This window comes from Populus nigra, chromosome 8, assembly GCF_951802175.1.
Source record: "Populus nigra chromosome 8, ddPopNigr1.1, whole genome shotgun sequence".
Lineage (NCBI taxonomy): Eukaryota > Viridiplantae > Streptophyta > Magnoliopsida > Malpighiales > Salicaceae > Populus > Populus nigra.
The window spans coordinates 9676637-9690990 of record NC_084859.1 but is presented as its reverse complement, the minus strand read 5'-3'; the positions used below and the strand labels follow the sequence as shown (position 1 = coordinate 9690990).

At 31.3% G+C, this 14354-nt stretch overlaps 1 protein-coding gene across 1 annotated transcript; it reads left to right on the top strand.

The window, feature by feature from the left end:
* Positions 1 to 12142: 12142 nt before the first annotated feature.
* On the top strand, positions 12143 to 13959 carry LOC133700366 (uncharacterized). The gene is made up of 2 exons (XM_062123872.1): positions 12143 to 12567; positions 13134 to 13959. The coding sequence occupies exon 2, from the start codon at positions 13145 to 13147 to the stop codon at positions 13646 to 13648; it is 504 nt and encodes a 167-aa protein (XP_061979856.1). The 5' UTR covers positions 12143 to 12567; positions 13134 to 13144; the 3' UTR covers positions 13649 to 13959.
* The last annotated feature ends 395 nt before the right edge of the window (positions 13960 to 14354 follow it).

Here is a 14354-nt window from a genome sequence, read left to right as displayed (position 1 = left end):
GGGTACCTATTGTCATCCTTAGAAACATGAGAGTGTGAAGTTTATATGAGTGAGGGGAGTGTGAGGTAAACATGAGTTGTGTATCTTATATGAGGACTTATTTTTGTGTTATTTTATTGCTCATATCAACTTACTTGGTGACTCAAGGTGTTAAAAGACCCTACTTACTTTAGCTTACATCATGGAACATGAAAATTGGTGTTGCAAGTATCTCATGGTGAGTGGAGTTGCAGGTACCTCATGGCAAGTGAAATAATGATGAAGAATGACTTTATAATGACTGGTGAGAGAGTTAGGTGCCTTTCAAGGAGATATATTAGTAGAAGATCGCAATTGATAGGGAAAGGTAATGCCATATTGATAATTATGAGCTAGTCGAGGTGAAACACCATACTAGATTTTATTAGAAGTCACAATTTTGATTTGATGTGTGTCCAGGGAATTTATATGGTGCTAAGTTGAGGTCCAAATATTTTTTAAGGTTGAATTGGGAGAATAATGGATGAGACATCTTGTTTTTAGATGTGGTAAGCCATTCATGACAGACTCAAATGACATGGAAATAAGGTTATGGAGAGGAGGGCATGTTGTTCGAGCCTAACCTAAATAGTGTGAAGGTCATGCCATACAGGCCTAGCTTGAATAACATGGAGGTGTCATGCTATTCAGGCTATCCTGAAGGGTTACATTGGTTTTTAAACAAATTATGCATAATTATTTGCCCATCTAAGTCTTTTAAACAATCATACTTGAAGTACTTAACCAGGATGAGTAAGAAGAAATAAAACACTTGGTATTTTATACATGTTAAGTTACATTCTCATGGTTTTATTGTGTTTCTTTTTGTGGCTTTTGTTAACGTGTCTTCTTATGAATTTTGTTAATGTGCTATTTTATACATGTCAAGTTATCTTTACATGGTTTTTGTTACATGTCTTTTTATTGTTTCTGTTAACATGCCTTCTCATGGCTTTCACTAATATGCATGCAAAATAGATGAGAGTTTAATAAGTTTGCTTGTTTCCTTAAAATTATTTATAAAATAGAGAATGCTTAATGATTATGAAATCAGTTTTAGAGTATTATATAAAAAGAAGTTGCATAGATTAAGATTTTTGTTAGAGATATGAAGATTTTAATAGAAACATTGAGATCTCAATGTCTAGATTTTATTAGAGACATGGAGGCCTATTTGAATATATGGAGAACTTATCTAGATATATGGAGATTTTAATGGAGATATATGGATATCTTGTCATGGAGATTTTATTAGAGATGTGAAGATCTTACCGTTGAGATTTTATTAGAGATATAATGATTCATCATTTGGAGACATAAAGAAAATCCATTGCTTTTAATAAAAAGTTCAAAAGATTTTCTCGAGCAAGTGGTGATATAATTTATAGAAATTATCTAATCTTGGGTAATGTATTATAAGGATTTTTTCTATTTGTTCGGGTTGCATTTCCTTCCTTATAAACTATTGAAGGTGACCCTTGACAATCAACCTTGATATCTTTTTTTTTTAGAAATGACATTCCTCAGTATCATAATCATAGTTATGGTGAAAGTGATAAAAATTTTTATGTTTCCTCGTGTTCATGCCACTCTTCATAGGAGATGAGTATCACATAAATTCCTTTCATTAAATGACAATCAATACCTCAACATGTGTGGTGGTTGAAGGTGTGGTCATGAGCTTAGAGAATCTCAGGCTGTCACAAACGAATCTTTTAGTACTATCTTGGATGCCTTAATAGGAGATTGATGGTGCTGGGAAGATTCTACTTTTCATCGCTGGAAACGGAGGTGATCTTATATGGACATGCTTATTTTTTCTACTAGAATATAGTTTTCCATCACCTATTTTACATTTATGAGAGTTTGATCAAGAAGAGTATACAATTATTTCATAAATAATATTTGTAAACCCCATTAATTAGATCTTTAATGGTGGCGAGTTTAAGTAAATTCTTCATGTTGATTATTTTTCATTAAACCTTTAGAGTTATGTTCTAGTGCTTTTATCTTCTTGTTGTATGATGGAAAAAAATGAGTTTGGCATTAAGATCATGAAAGTTAAAAACATATCTATGCTCTAGGTTATAGTCCTACACCCAAATAGATCCACATAACATTGTTGGAAGGATCTTGTATATGATATCACTATCTTATGTTACAAGTTATAGGATGTTTCAAATATTTTGTATATGCTCTTTTATGTCTATATGTTCATCTTAGTTGTCTAAGTTGGAATTGGTAGAGACACAATATTTGGATAGATGAGTGTGTATCACTCGATTACAAAATAGAGAATCTCCTACTTGGTAGGGATGATGCTCATTATTAGGAGCTCGTATAGTTATTGATCTTGTTTCGTATCTGGATCTTTTTTAATGAGGAGCGTGTGAGTGATGTTCAAAGAAAGATTGATGGCAATAGTCATTCATGTGTTTAGAAGTTATTGATGAGTGCTTTTAATAGCGGGAACGACTCATTCTGAGAGTTGGAGTATGAGTATTCTTATGCATATTAGCTTACATGTCATTTTGCCTTATTTTTTTAGTGAAATATATTTGTCTTTATATGTTAAGAGGTGTATACAATGGAGTTATATGCTATATTTCTCATCGAGAGAATGGGCAAAACCATTGTTGTATAAATAGAAAAACATTGTCGAACACTTTTATTTGATGAATGAAGATCTAAAGGAGCTAGAGTATATGTTGTAGGGAGGCCAGTTACTCTTTTATATCTTAAAGTTTCCAAGTTGTTAGCCATGAAAAGAACTCTTTAGTGATAGGTATGAACAATAATGAACTAGCTTTTGTTTAAGATCCAACAAATGATGCCACTCATGAAGTCATGAAAACTTCATAATGGATTGGGCTTTCCACGACTATGATTTCAAGTTGAAGGGCTACTAGACTTGACCATTATTCTAGTGAGTTTACATGGTGACTTTCATGATTTGTTTTGCAAAGCAAGTTCTCTGTCAGAATAGGGACTTTTCAATGCTTAAAATAGTAAATTTAGAATAAAAAGTAATGTAGATGAAACAAAAAGAGAGTGAGGATCAAGGGATGAGAAGAACATGAGAGTGTGAGTTGTATGAGAGTGTGAGGAGTAAAAGAATATGAGTTGAACAAGAGCTGTTTGGCTGTCATGTGTGAAGACTTGTTTTTATATCGTGTTGTTGCTCATCTTAACTTATCTGGTAACCTGTGATATTTATATACCTTGTTTGTGTCAACTTACTTCCTGGAGTGTGAAGACTATTGTTGTAAGTACTTCACAATGAGTGGAGTGGCATGTACCTCGTGGTGAATGAAGTAATAATAGAAAATGACCTTATGATGATTAGAGAGAGAGGTATTTCCTTTCAACAAGACATATTGGTAAGAGATTGTAGTTGGTGGAGAAAAGAGGTGTCGCATTGAAGATTGTCAGCTAGTCGAGGTATGGTGTTGCATTGAATTTTATTAGAAGTAATAATTTTTCCTTAAAGTGCGTGATTGGGAATTCTCATGGTGCTAGGTCAAGGCCTAAATACTTTTCAAGTTCAGATAGAGAGAATAATGGATGAGACAACTATTTTTAGAGGTGGTAGGTTGTTTGGGCCAGACCTAAACGACATATAGAGGAAAGCACTGTCAGTGTATATACCTTGTAGCCAATCAATTAGTTACATGTGACTTTGACTTTGTTCATATATGTGTGTGTGTGTGTGTGTGTATCTTTAGTATTAATCAAATATTTGATCAATAAATTTAGAGTAAAGATAAACTTTTTTGAACAAAAAACACTTTGTAAATGAAATTATAAAGTTGTTATAATTATATGATTCCTATTGCTTTAAAACATTGTTCCTAAATGTTCTTTGTCAATGTTCTATTAAGAATGACTATTAATTAAAGTTGTTGAGATTAATACATATTATATTCTTTCCTTTATGAAAGAAAACAATTATTCTTATAAACTAAGGCATGAGGGATACCTGTAACTAATATGTAGATGATGTACACTGAATTGACTCGCATGAGAATTCCATATAGAAAGATCACTTGTGTATATGGAAAGGACCACATGACAGTTGTGTAAGTGATCATTAGACTTGAGATCACCAAGTTGTCTTATATAGGGGGTGTTATATTATGATTTTGCTGCACTTTGTTCTTATAAAGGGTGACAAATAAATAAATATTGGTTAAACATGAACTATATGAATGTATTTAGTAATTAAAAGAGGATTCATCTCCTTATATGAATTAGAAAAAAATATTTAATCTGTTCTCAAATTGTATAGGTTATAAATCATTACGCAAGGTGTAATGAGATTTGAAACGAGTTTCAAATCTTATTCAAAAAATCAATAACTATGGTGTTGAGAATGAACATGATTTAATAGAGTATATGCATTCGATGCTATAATGTTTAAATCAAAACATTGTTCATAAAAAGATAATAATTACACTAAAAAACGAATTTATAAAGGATTAAAAAACATTGATTTGTGTCTAAATGCACAATGCAGGAACAGTGAATTGGCAAGCTCTTGGTTTTTGTTCCAATTGCGGGTCACACAAGAAATGGCCACTCATTCAGCAAAACGTTTGTATCAGATAACATCACAAAATAGACGCTTAATTTGTTAATTAATTTTCTTGGTCTTGGTGGTGAGTTAACAGGTCTGCTTCCAACCATAATTTGTGATATAATTGCTTAATCAAGTGGGCTTTGCTGATCACAACTTCCAACAATCATAGAGACCTAATAATATCCACAGAAAAAAATATTATGATAATGCAATTTACAAATTAATATATTAATACACAGCGTTTTCATTAATTTCAGCGTGATTTGTCCATCAATAAATTAGTGATTGATCACGTCCCAGGCTGGCTAAGCACATCAAGGTATGATTTAGATACATAATTAATTAAGATATTTTCCCGTGCTAATCACGGGGTGTGCTAGTTCTTTGTGGGAAGCTTTTATTATTTTTTTCGAGGAGATTTTATTTGAAAGAAAACCGAGATTCATTTTTTTATATATTATTGTTGGATTTTAATAGTGATATTTTTTTTAAAAAAACTCAGGTTGGTCCCTAAATGTTTATTTTGCACAATTAAGCTTTTTGAGTCCAAATTAGCATGCAATTGCATATTTGTTTTAAGATGGAGGGTCTAATTAAAGTTAAATTGGCAAAATAATACTAATTGTTGATAATCTTGATGTATATATATTCTTGTAAACAACAAACACAATTCGTCTATCGAAATAGCAGTATAGTAATGGACAATCCGCTGCAATCGCGGCCTGCCAACGAGGTTGCAGGTTGTCGTTCCAAACACTTGCATGTCGCTCGCTGGCATAAACAGACAGCTTGGCTGTCTGCTACAACAGTCCAATCCACCGGGCCCCTCATCTACAAACCATATTTAGCCTCCTCCACCCAGCCATTTCAGAACCATATTTTAATCATGTGCAAATTATCGGAACCATCCACTTCCACGTTTTAGAAACTACCAGATTTTATAAAGTTCTCGCCAGTTAATCTTATCTTATTATATCGGCTACAGAAATATTCTTCTGGGCATTTTATATCTTATACTATACGCAATCAAATCTTGTCATTAGTTTTATTTTTATTTTTATTTTTTATAGGTAAGTCCATGATCTTGATAATCAGTTATATAAATATTCGAGAATCATCCACGACCAGACACTCAAAGAAACGAACATGTATAACTTTTCCTCTAAATCCATGTCCTCTCTATTTAGTATTCTCTTTCGTCATGTTAACTTGAACATGAAAGAATCTCCTACTAATTTTGTTTTGCAGGAACATGGAAAAATTAGGTTTGTATCTGTCTAACCATGAAAGCTTAAAGACCTCAATACATTGTCAGTCTTAGAATGCATTTGTTTTCTTAGAATGCATTTAGGTTTTTAGAAAAAATAAGTTTTAAAAATATAGTTTCAAAAAATTATAGTTGAGGTTTATGTGCAACAAAAAACATATATAAAATGTTTGGTACAAAAATACTTATTACTTGAAAATGTATCAAAATATTTTTTTTATTTTTTAAAAATTATTTTTGATATCAGTGCATTAAAATGATTTGAAAATAAAAAAAATTATTTTATAGTACAGAAAAAAATAAAAAAAATTTAAATTTTTTTAAAAATACTTTTGAAACACAAAAACAAATAAAATTTTATAAAAAAATATATAAAAACCTAATACATTACCAAACACCTAACTGCATTTTTTACATCACAAACACAAAAGCAGGTGCAAAAGAAACGCACCTTTAAGAAACTCAAATCCTTTTGAAGTTTTAACGACTTCAACGGCTAGTATAGTTTTGTTGTCCTTTCAATTTTCGACAACTGACATATACAGACACATGGCGTCAAGGCTTGGCACTCATCCAAAAAAAAAATCATAGAACAAGGCAGAAAAATATACTAGATTATTTTTTCCTGTACAAGATTTTTCTTGTTTTTTAAATGATATTTACAGATTTTTCAGAAAAAAAAAAAGAATTGTTTTGGCGTTTTAAGATTTTAAATCCTAGTTACATCACTATGCAAATTCTTAAATTTAGGGATGAAATTTTTTATTGGAATTTATACATCATTATGTTGATAATGAATTTATTGACGAGCTCATGAACGTAAATGCTTTATCGATAATTTTTGGTATGTTGGTAAGTGAAATAGTCATAAAATCACCAATGAATTTACTGGAAAAAAAACATGCCAGATTTGTTTTTACCTACTTTATTATGTTGTTATTTCCCTCATGAAGTTTGCCATTAACCAACAAAAATATCGTATGTAATTTTGTCGGTGATTTAGTGGCACAATGAAATTTTCAGTTATTTTTTTCAACTTTCTAGAATATTCCAACGGACTTAATCCGTCGGTAATACCGTCAATAATTATTTAGAAATATTTTTTTAAACATCTAATTAACAGAACTACAAAAATAGTAATACTCAATAATAATACTAAAAAATAAACAACATCAACAAAGAAATAAATCAACTAAAAAATATTTTCACCTAACCTAGAATACCTTTTCTAGAACTCATAATCCACCAACAAATAAATTAATTTAATTGAAATTGAACAACAAAATTGAAAAAACAAATCCAACAAAATTGTTCGCATGTGATAAAAAAATCTTACAACAACATTTATACAATTATTAAGAACATAAAATTTTTAAAATAAAATAAAAAAATAAATATAATGCAAAAAAAAAAAACACAAAAAAAGAGAAGAAAAAATAAAAATCTTACTTTAATTTAATTGAGTGTGAAGCTGAGAAGAAAAAAAATAAATTCATAAAGTATGTTAATTAAAAAAAATAAGAAGAGAAAAGAAGAAGATAAGGAGTTGAGAAGAGAAGAGAAAGAAAGAAAGAAAGAAACGCTAGTGTTTTTTACAAAAGGTGAAGAAGAAGAAGAAGAAGAAGAAGAAGAAGTGCGTCTGTTATGAAATGAAGGATTCTTGTCTTTTTATTAGGGCATTTTACCAATGGTTTTACCGACGGATTATTAAATATTAATATTTATAATCATTATGTTGATATTATTTAATTTAAATTTTCAATTCAATAAAAAACATTTCAGAAAGCCCTCAAATATCACCGATGACTTTTCAATCCGTTAGTGATTCGTCTGTAATATTTAATTTAAATTTTAAATTTAATAATTTTTTTTAGAAATATTCTAAATATTATCAATGATTTTTCAATACATCGGTGATTTCGTTAATAAAAAACAATAATTAACAGTGAAATTGAGAAGTAAACAATTTTAGAATTCTCTGAAAAATATTGATGGAATTAATCTGTCGGTGATACCTTCTGTAATTAACACAATGAACAATGTTAGGGAGAAGGGAACAGTTTACTGATGAGTGTATGGATGGATATTACCGACAATATTTAATACCGTTTGTAATGTCGTTTGTAAATTGTTTCTATTTGTATTTACCAATTTTCTAATAATGCATAAGCTAATGATTTTAAATTTGAGCATTTTAAGATTTTAAATTTTAAAATTAAAATTAAAAAATCTTGTGCTCAATTTGAGTTTTGAAATAATGTTTAATTTTGAAATGTTGTTTGCAAAGTTAAAAGAATTGTTTTGGTGTTTTTTGCATAATTTAGTGATTGATGAATTATGATATTCTAACAAAAAGTATTCAAATATCCAATAATTTATATACAGAAATAAAAACTACTCAGAGTATAAATCTTTATATTTTAGCCTAAATTATACAAATAATGTTTTAAAAAATATATATAAAAAAATAGATACTATTAACCAACAGACTCCTTTGTATTTGTAGCAATTTCTCAAAAGTATAGTAGATATTGTTTTTTAAAGTGTTTTTTATTTGAAAATATATTAAAATATTTTTTATTTTTTTATATTAACACATCAAAACAATAAAAAAAGATAAAAAAATTAATTTAAAACAAAAAAAATAAAATTTCTCAAAAATATAGTTAAACCACGATGAAGTAACTTAACGGTTAAATTAACAATGAGCATGATATTGTGTTTGACACGTAAGTGGTGACTAGAATGCCATGTCATACATTTCGTTTAAATAATCAACAGGTGACTTGCATTTATATACGCATGTTGCCATCGTTTTCAACATATATATGTGGATCCAGGTCGTCTTTGTGCGACCTTAAATAAATAAAGCAGGACCATGCATTCCCAAGCAGACGACAGACATGGAGCTTTTGATTGCGTCCAACAAAAAGCTAAAAACTGCACCAAACGATTGCTTCTATTTTCTTTCTCTCGGCCATATTCTTAGAATCACCATAAGAGCTTTCAGCTGTTCTTTAATTAAACAGAGGATTTCAGCCAGATATATCAGCTGCAGCTGGTCAATATATAGCTAAAAAATAAAATCCCAGATGCTAAACCTTCACCATGCACTGCCTGCGCGCAGGCTGATGCATGCCTCACATATGCAAGAGCGTGATGTGTGGGGTTAGTTTTTTTCGCGAAGTGGGAATTAATGGACATGCATGTGCCCACACATCCAACTAGGGCATATAACCTCTTATTCTTGTGATGGCAAGATTTCATGGGAAAGATGGGAGCGAGAAACGGAGTGGGTTGTCGTTTATCTACTTCTCTGCAAGTGCAAGTCTCTATCGCCATTGATGGCATTAATAATTTCATCGCATCACTCTTCTTTATTAGCTTTGACAATGCTAGCTAGCTTGGTCCACATATGTGCATGGTAATCATGCATATACCAATTGACTATGACATGGTTTTGATGATCCACAATATTATTTAGGATCGTTGAGCCTTGAGGAAATTAATCGGAATCGCTAGCTAGAAAGGTATTTACACGCTCGTGCTTGAAAACATAATGGAGTGGGGGCTTCAATGGGGTTGCTTGGGCTACACTTCTCATTGAACTCAATAATTAGAGGGTTGCATGAGAATGCCATTAGTCTTCTCCCTACCACAAGGTTCGTGGGTTTATTTATTTTTAATATTAAAAGTTTGCCAGAAGAAATCATGGAAAAACTTCTATATATGGTATGAACCCATCATATCTTCTAATAGACTTTTAGGCGTGAAAACAATAATCGATTTTCAACGAGAAAGTTGTAAGAAGTTGTATACGGAAGGAGATAGTTTAGGGAAATCCACAGAAATTAATTAAGTTTTATCTATCTATCTATCTATCTGTATTAATTCATTGTCCCCTTCACATACACAGTCAAAGTCACGCTCAAGTTATCACACCTTGTTTTGTTTTGTTTAGTTTTTTTTCTCCATGAACATGCAATATTAATTTACAAATAAATTATGCTATTTTTCTTACAGAATTATTCTTTTCATACCCAAGCTAATTAGTTTGATTTTTATTTTATTTTATTGCATAGCATTTTTCTCTGTCTGAAGAATTCAAAATGAATTAAAATACAAAACAAATAAAATATTTTCTAGATGTTCTTAATTCATTTCTATATCATGTGCTTAAAATTTAATTACACACACACAAGGGTGATTTGCAAACTTGCTGCCCGTGGCTCCGAGAGGTTTTTTTATTGGCAATAGAATTCTAACTTGAGACCTGAAAAAAGCAAGCCCTAGCTAATTAGATTTTATTTGTTATTAAAATCATAAATTAACTCTCGTAAAATTATATAATTTTTTAATTCAAAATGCATCTAACATGTAAATTCATATTATAAAATTAAAAATTAATAGAATAAAATTAACTTGTGTAAAATAAAAAATCATGATTTTAACCCGAGATGATGAGTTTATAGGTGACAGTCGTTGGATATGTGATATGTGGAAAGAAAGGCAAACAAGGTGACGGTCGTTGGATATGTGGAGCCCTCAAAGGTGGTTGCTCGCGTGGCACATCTCGGGTAGGAAGGCAGCGTTATGGCCATACGTGTCATATGATACAGTGGCCCACCCTTTTACACCTGGGGTTTATGACAAAAAAGAGCCCCTGCTGCTCATGATTGTAATTAGTTTATTTTTGTCCTTTGATTTTAGGGCTTTTAATTTTTTTTTTAATTTCCTATTTTTGTATGCCGTGGACAGTGGAGTAGTTATTTTGTATTTGTTTTTTTTCATTGATTTTGTTAAGAAATTAAATATTTGTTTGCTTTGGTACATTATTTGTACATTGTGATGAAACATTTTCAATTTGATAGAATTTTTGCAATGCCATCGCTATTATTTTTTCAATTAAAATTAGAATATTGCTCTCAAAATTTCTTTCAAGAAGCCACATAATTGATTATCATGCACTTGTAATTCAGTGTGCATATATATATATATATATATATATTTAAAGAATTGTTTGCTTTCTTTAAAAGCAATAACTTGAAAAAATAAATTGGAATACCTCAACCTCTAAAGTATCTATAAGGTTAATGATTTTTGTTTGAATCGTATTATACAGTTAGTTATTAATCGGCTATAATTATCAATATATAATGTGTTAAAAACATTTCATTCAATTTTACATTTGTATTTTTCAGTTATGTAAAAAAAAAACTTTTTAACAACCTTGATCCCACTCACCAAAATTTCAACGTGAAAGGTTACCATATATTCGGAGAACCTAGTGAATTTTGGCAAATGACATAAAAAAGTGGATTATAACAAGATTTCGACGAGATGATTTTAATCACACATTAAAAGAGCATCAAACATGGTTGTAATTTGTTAGGGTTTTATTCTGGGTTAATTTAGAGTTAATCACGACCTTATTTAGTGTTCTTCCAAGAAATAGTTAAAATTATTTTGTCGAGATTTTTCTAACGGTACTAAATGTGTCGAAAATAGAGTCCTAATATGTTTTTGGTGACTCATTCATTCATTTTTTTCTTCTTCTTCTATTTCTTTCTTATAACATGTCACCTTATCTCTTCTTTCTTTCTTGACCATTGAATCTTCATAAAATTCTTGGTTAATTTTTGTTAAGATTAATTAATATGCAAACATGTTCTATGTTATGAAATATTTAATAAACAATCGCTATTTCAAATAATGATTGTGTAGAAAAATATATTACGAGACATAACCATTATTATAAACAATGGTTGTGTATAAAAACGATATTATAAAACACAATTGTGTTTAAATTATATTTTTTTAAAATATTTTTTAATATGCAATATTGTCCCAAAACTTTTAACAAACTATGCTAATTTTAAAAAATAAATAAATCCATCTACCAGTTGCTCACACCCAAAATTAGTAATGGAATGAATCAGCAACAGCTCTCAGTTGAAACTTGAAACCACATTGTTGGATAGACACAAAACTTAACTACTTGATTAGCTAGCAACTTGTGTGTTAAGGATATCTCCAGGGCAGACCGGTACCTTACACGTTTGTGCATAACACGTGGCATGTAATAATTGGACTCGGAAATGCAAGAATGAAGAGGCAAAAACCTCATGAACAGCACATAATAGGCCAAGAATAGTCGTCTCTTCACAAACATGATAGACGCTTAGCTGGCAATCAACAAATCAACGGTCAGAATTCACTGACAGCATCAATTGTCGACGTGGGATTGTTACTCTTTAAAGCTTCAATCATTGGTGTTTTTTCTTCTTCCCGCAATATATTTTTCCTTACCTCTCCTCCTTCTCCTTGGTGTTCTCTCTTTCTTGTATTTTCTGTGGAGGAGAAACAAAAAGCAATCTCTTGGGTTTTTGTTCTTTTAAAGATTTGGTTTCGGTTCTCTCTTTGAAAGTTATCAAGAACAGTAAAGGGGCTCTTGATTGACTGATGCAAGTTTAAGATTTTCTATTCTTTTTAGAGAAAGAAGGAAGTTTTCTTTTGAAATGAATTTGATGTGTGAGGTTTTCTTTGCTGAAGAAGAAGTGAAGGTTGAAGAAGGAGAGTGGGAAAAGGAGAGATAGTATTTACCAAAGCCAAGGTAGCTAGCAGAAGTAGAGAGGCAGATAGCTATAAACAACATACAAAATAAAATTTCATCAAGGGGTTTTAGTTTGTTCTGCTTCTGCTGGTAATAATTATTCTTATCAGAATTTTGTTCTCATTTTTTTTCCCTATATATATATATATATATTTTTTTTTTATGCAAAGCAAGTTTTCCTTCTTTGATTTTGTTCAATGTTTTTGTTCAGTGGGAAAAATCTTATTTTGTTTTATTTCATTTTTATTTATGTTTATCTTTCTTGACCATTTCAAATGTCTTCGTCTTCGTCTTTTTTTTTTTTCTTTGCTATGAGTTTTCAAAGACATTTATATGATGAATATGTTGCTGTTCTGTTTGCCGTGAACAGAGAATCAAAGAAAAACCAGACATAAAGGCTTTCTTTTTGCCTTTATGTGCAACTGTTTTCAACACCTTTTTTTTTATATGCTTTCTACGCGGAACGCGTGATAATAATGACTTATTTCTTTTATTTCTTCATGTTTTAGAAGCTAAGAAATCATAATTTGAAAACAGAACGGTCACATCTCTCTATTTTATTACCTCAATCATGTAATAAGTAGCTGGCAACCGAATTGAAATGAAATCATGTACTCCTTTGTTAATGGTTTAATGTTGTTTTGGTTGATTTATAGGGTAATTGGCAATGTCTACTACTATAATCAGTGACCCTGTGGTGGTCTCAGCACCAGAGACACAAGCAGCAGCTGCAGCTGCAGCTGCAGCAACGACAGCAACACAACTCATTGCACAGATAGAGGTTGAGTCAGTCAAATGTGATTGCTGTGGCCTAATCGAAGAGTGCACACCAGCATACATTGAAAGAGTACGCGAAAGATATCATGGAAAATGGATTTGTGGGTTATGTGCGGAGGCTATAAAATATGAAATTGTAAGGACTGAGAGGCTTATTAGCACTGAAGAAGCAATGACAAAGCACATGAACTTCTGCAAGAAGTTTGTTTCCTCAGGGCCACCTCCTGATCCAACAACTCATTTGATAGCCGCCATGAGACAAATCCTGAGAAGAAGCTTGGATTCTCCGAGAGGTTTAAGGTCAACCCCAAGTAGTCCTAACAAAACGAACGGAGCAATTCGTGCCGCTGCACTTGCTAGGTCCGAAAGTTGCTTCCCTGCTCTGTCTGGTTGATATATAAAACTGAGCATCGTGGAAGACGGGGTGATTCATAAAATGGTGATGAAGCTATTGGAAACAAAAAAGAGAGAAAAAAACATATTCCATTTTCATGCAAATAAGAAAGATCAAAGGATTGAAGTTAGGTGCCTAATCTAGCTACTTATATAGTTGTTAAATACAGAACTTCCTGTCACAAGAAAAATCACGGAACTCCCTTTTTTCCTGAAGCTTTATATTTCAGCTGTACGTACTTGTGTAATCTGTCTTTTTTAAACCATGGCTTCCTTCCTCTTTTTACCAAATTATATTTCTCAATTTCGATACGACTGGTGTCTTTGGAATGAATTGCTGGTGCGTTATTTCTTTCCATGGTTACAAATGCTTGATGACCATTTAGTGTTGATGTCTGGACATTATCGAAACATAATATATAATTTGGTCCCCGGATGATACTTGTCATAATTCATCATTTGGTTTGGAGTTGGTGAGATATTATTAAAGATTGAAAGAAAATTGAGTTTGTGAATAGATCCAGAGAAGGCTTTGGTTAGCATGGATTCTTCTAATGGTGGGAGACCTACTTTTTGGGGCTCTCGCGGCGCTCCAGGTTCCGCTAATGGCTTTCCTTTATTTGATTCTTCCGAAAGAAAGGAAGTTGACGTTGTGGGTGAACTATTCTTGTTCTATTAATTACCTATAAACTAAAAGAGGCCTGTGA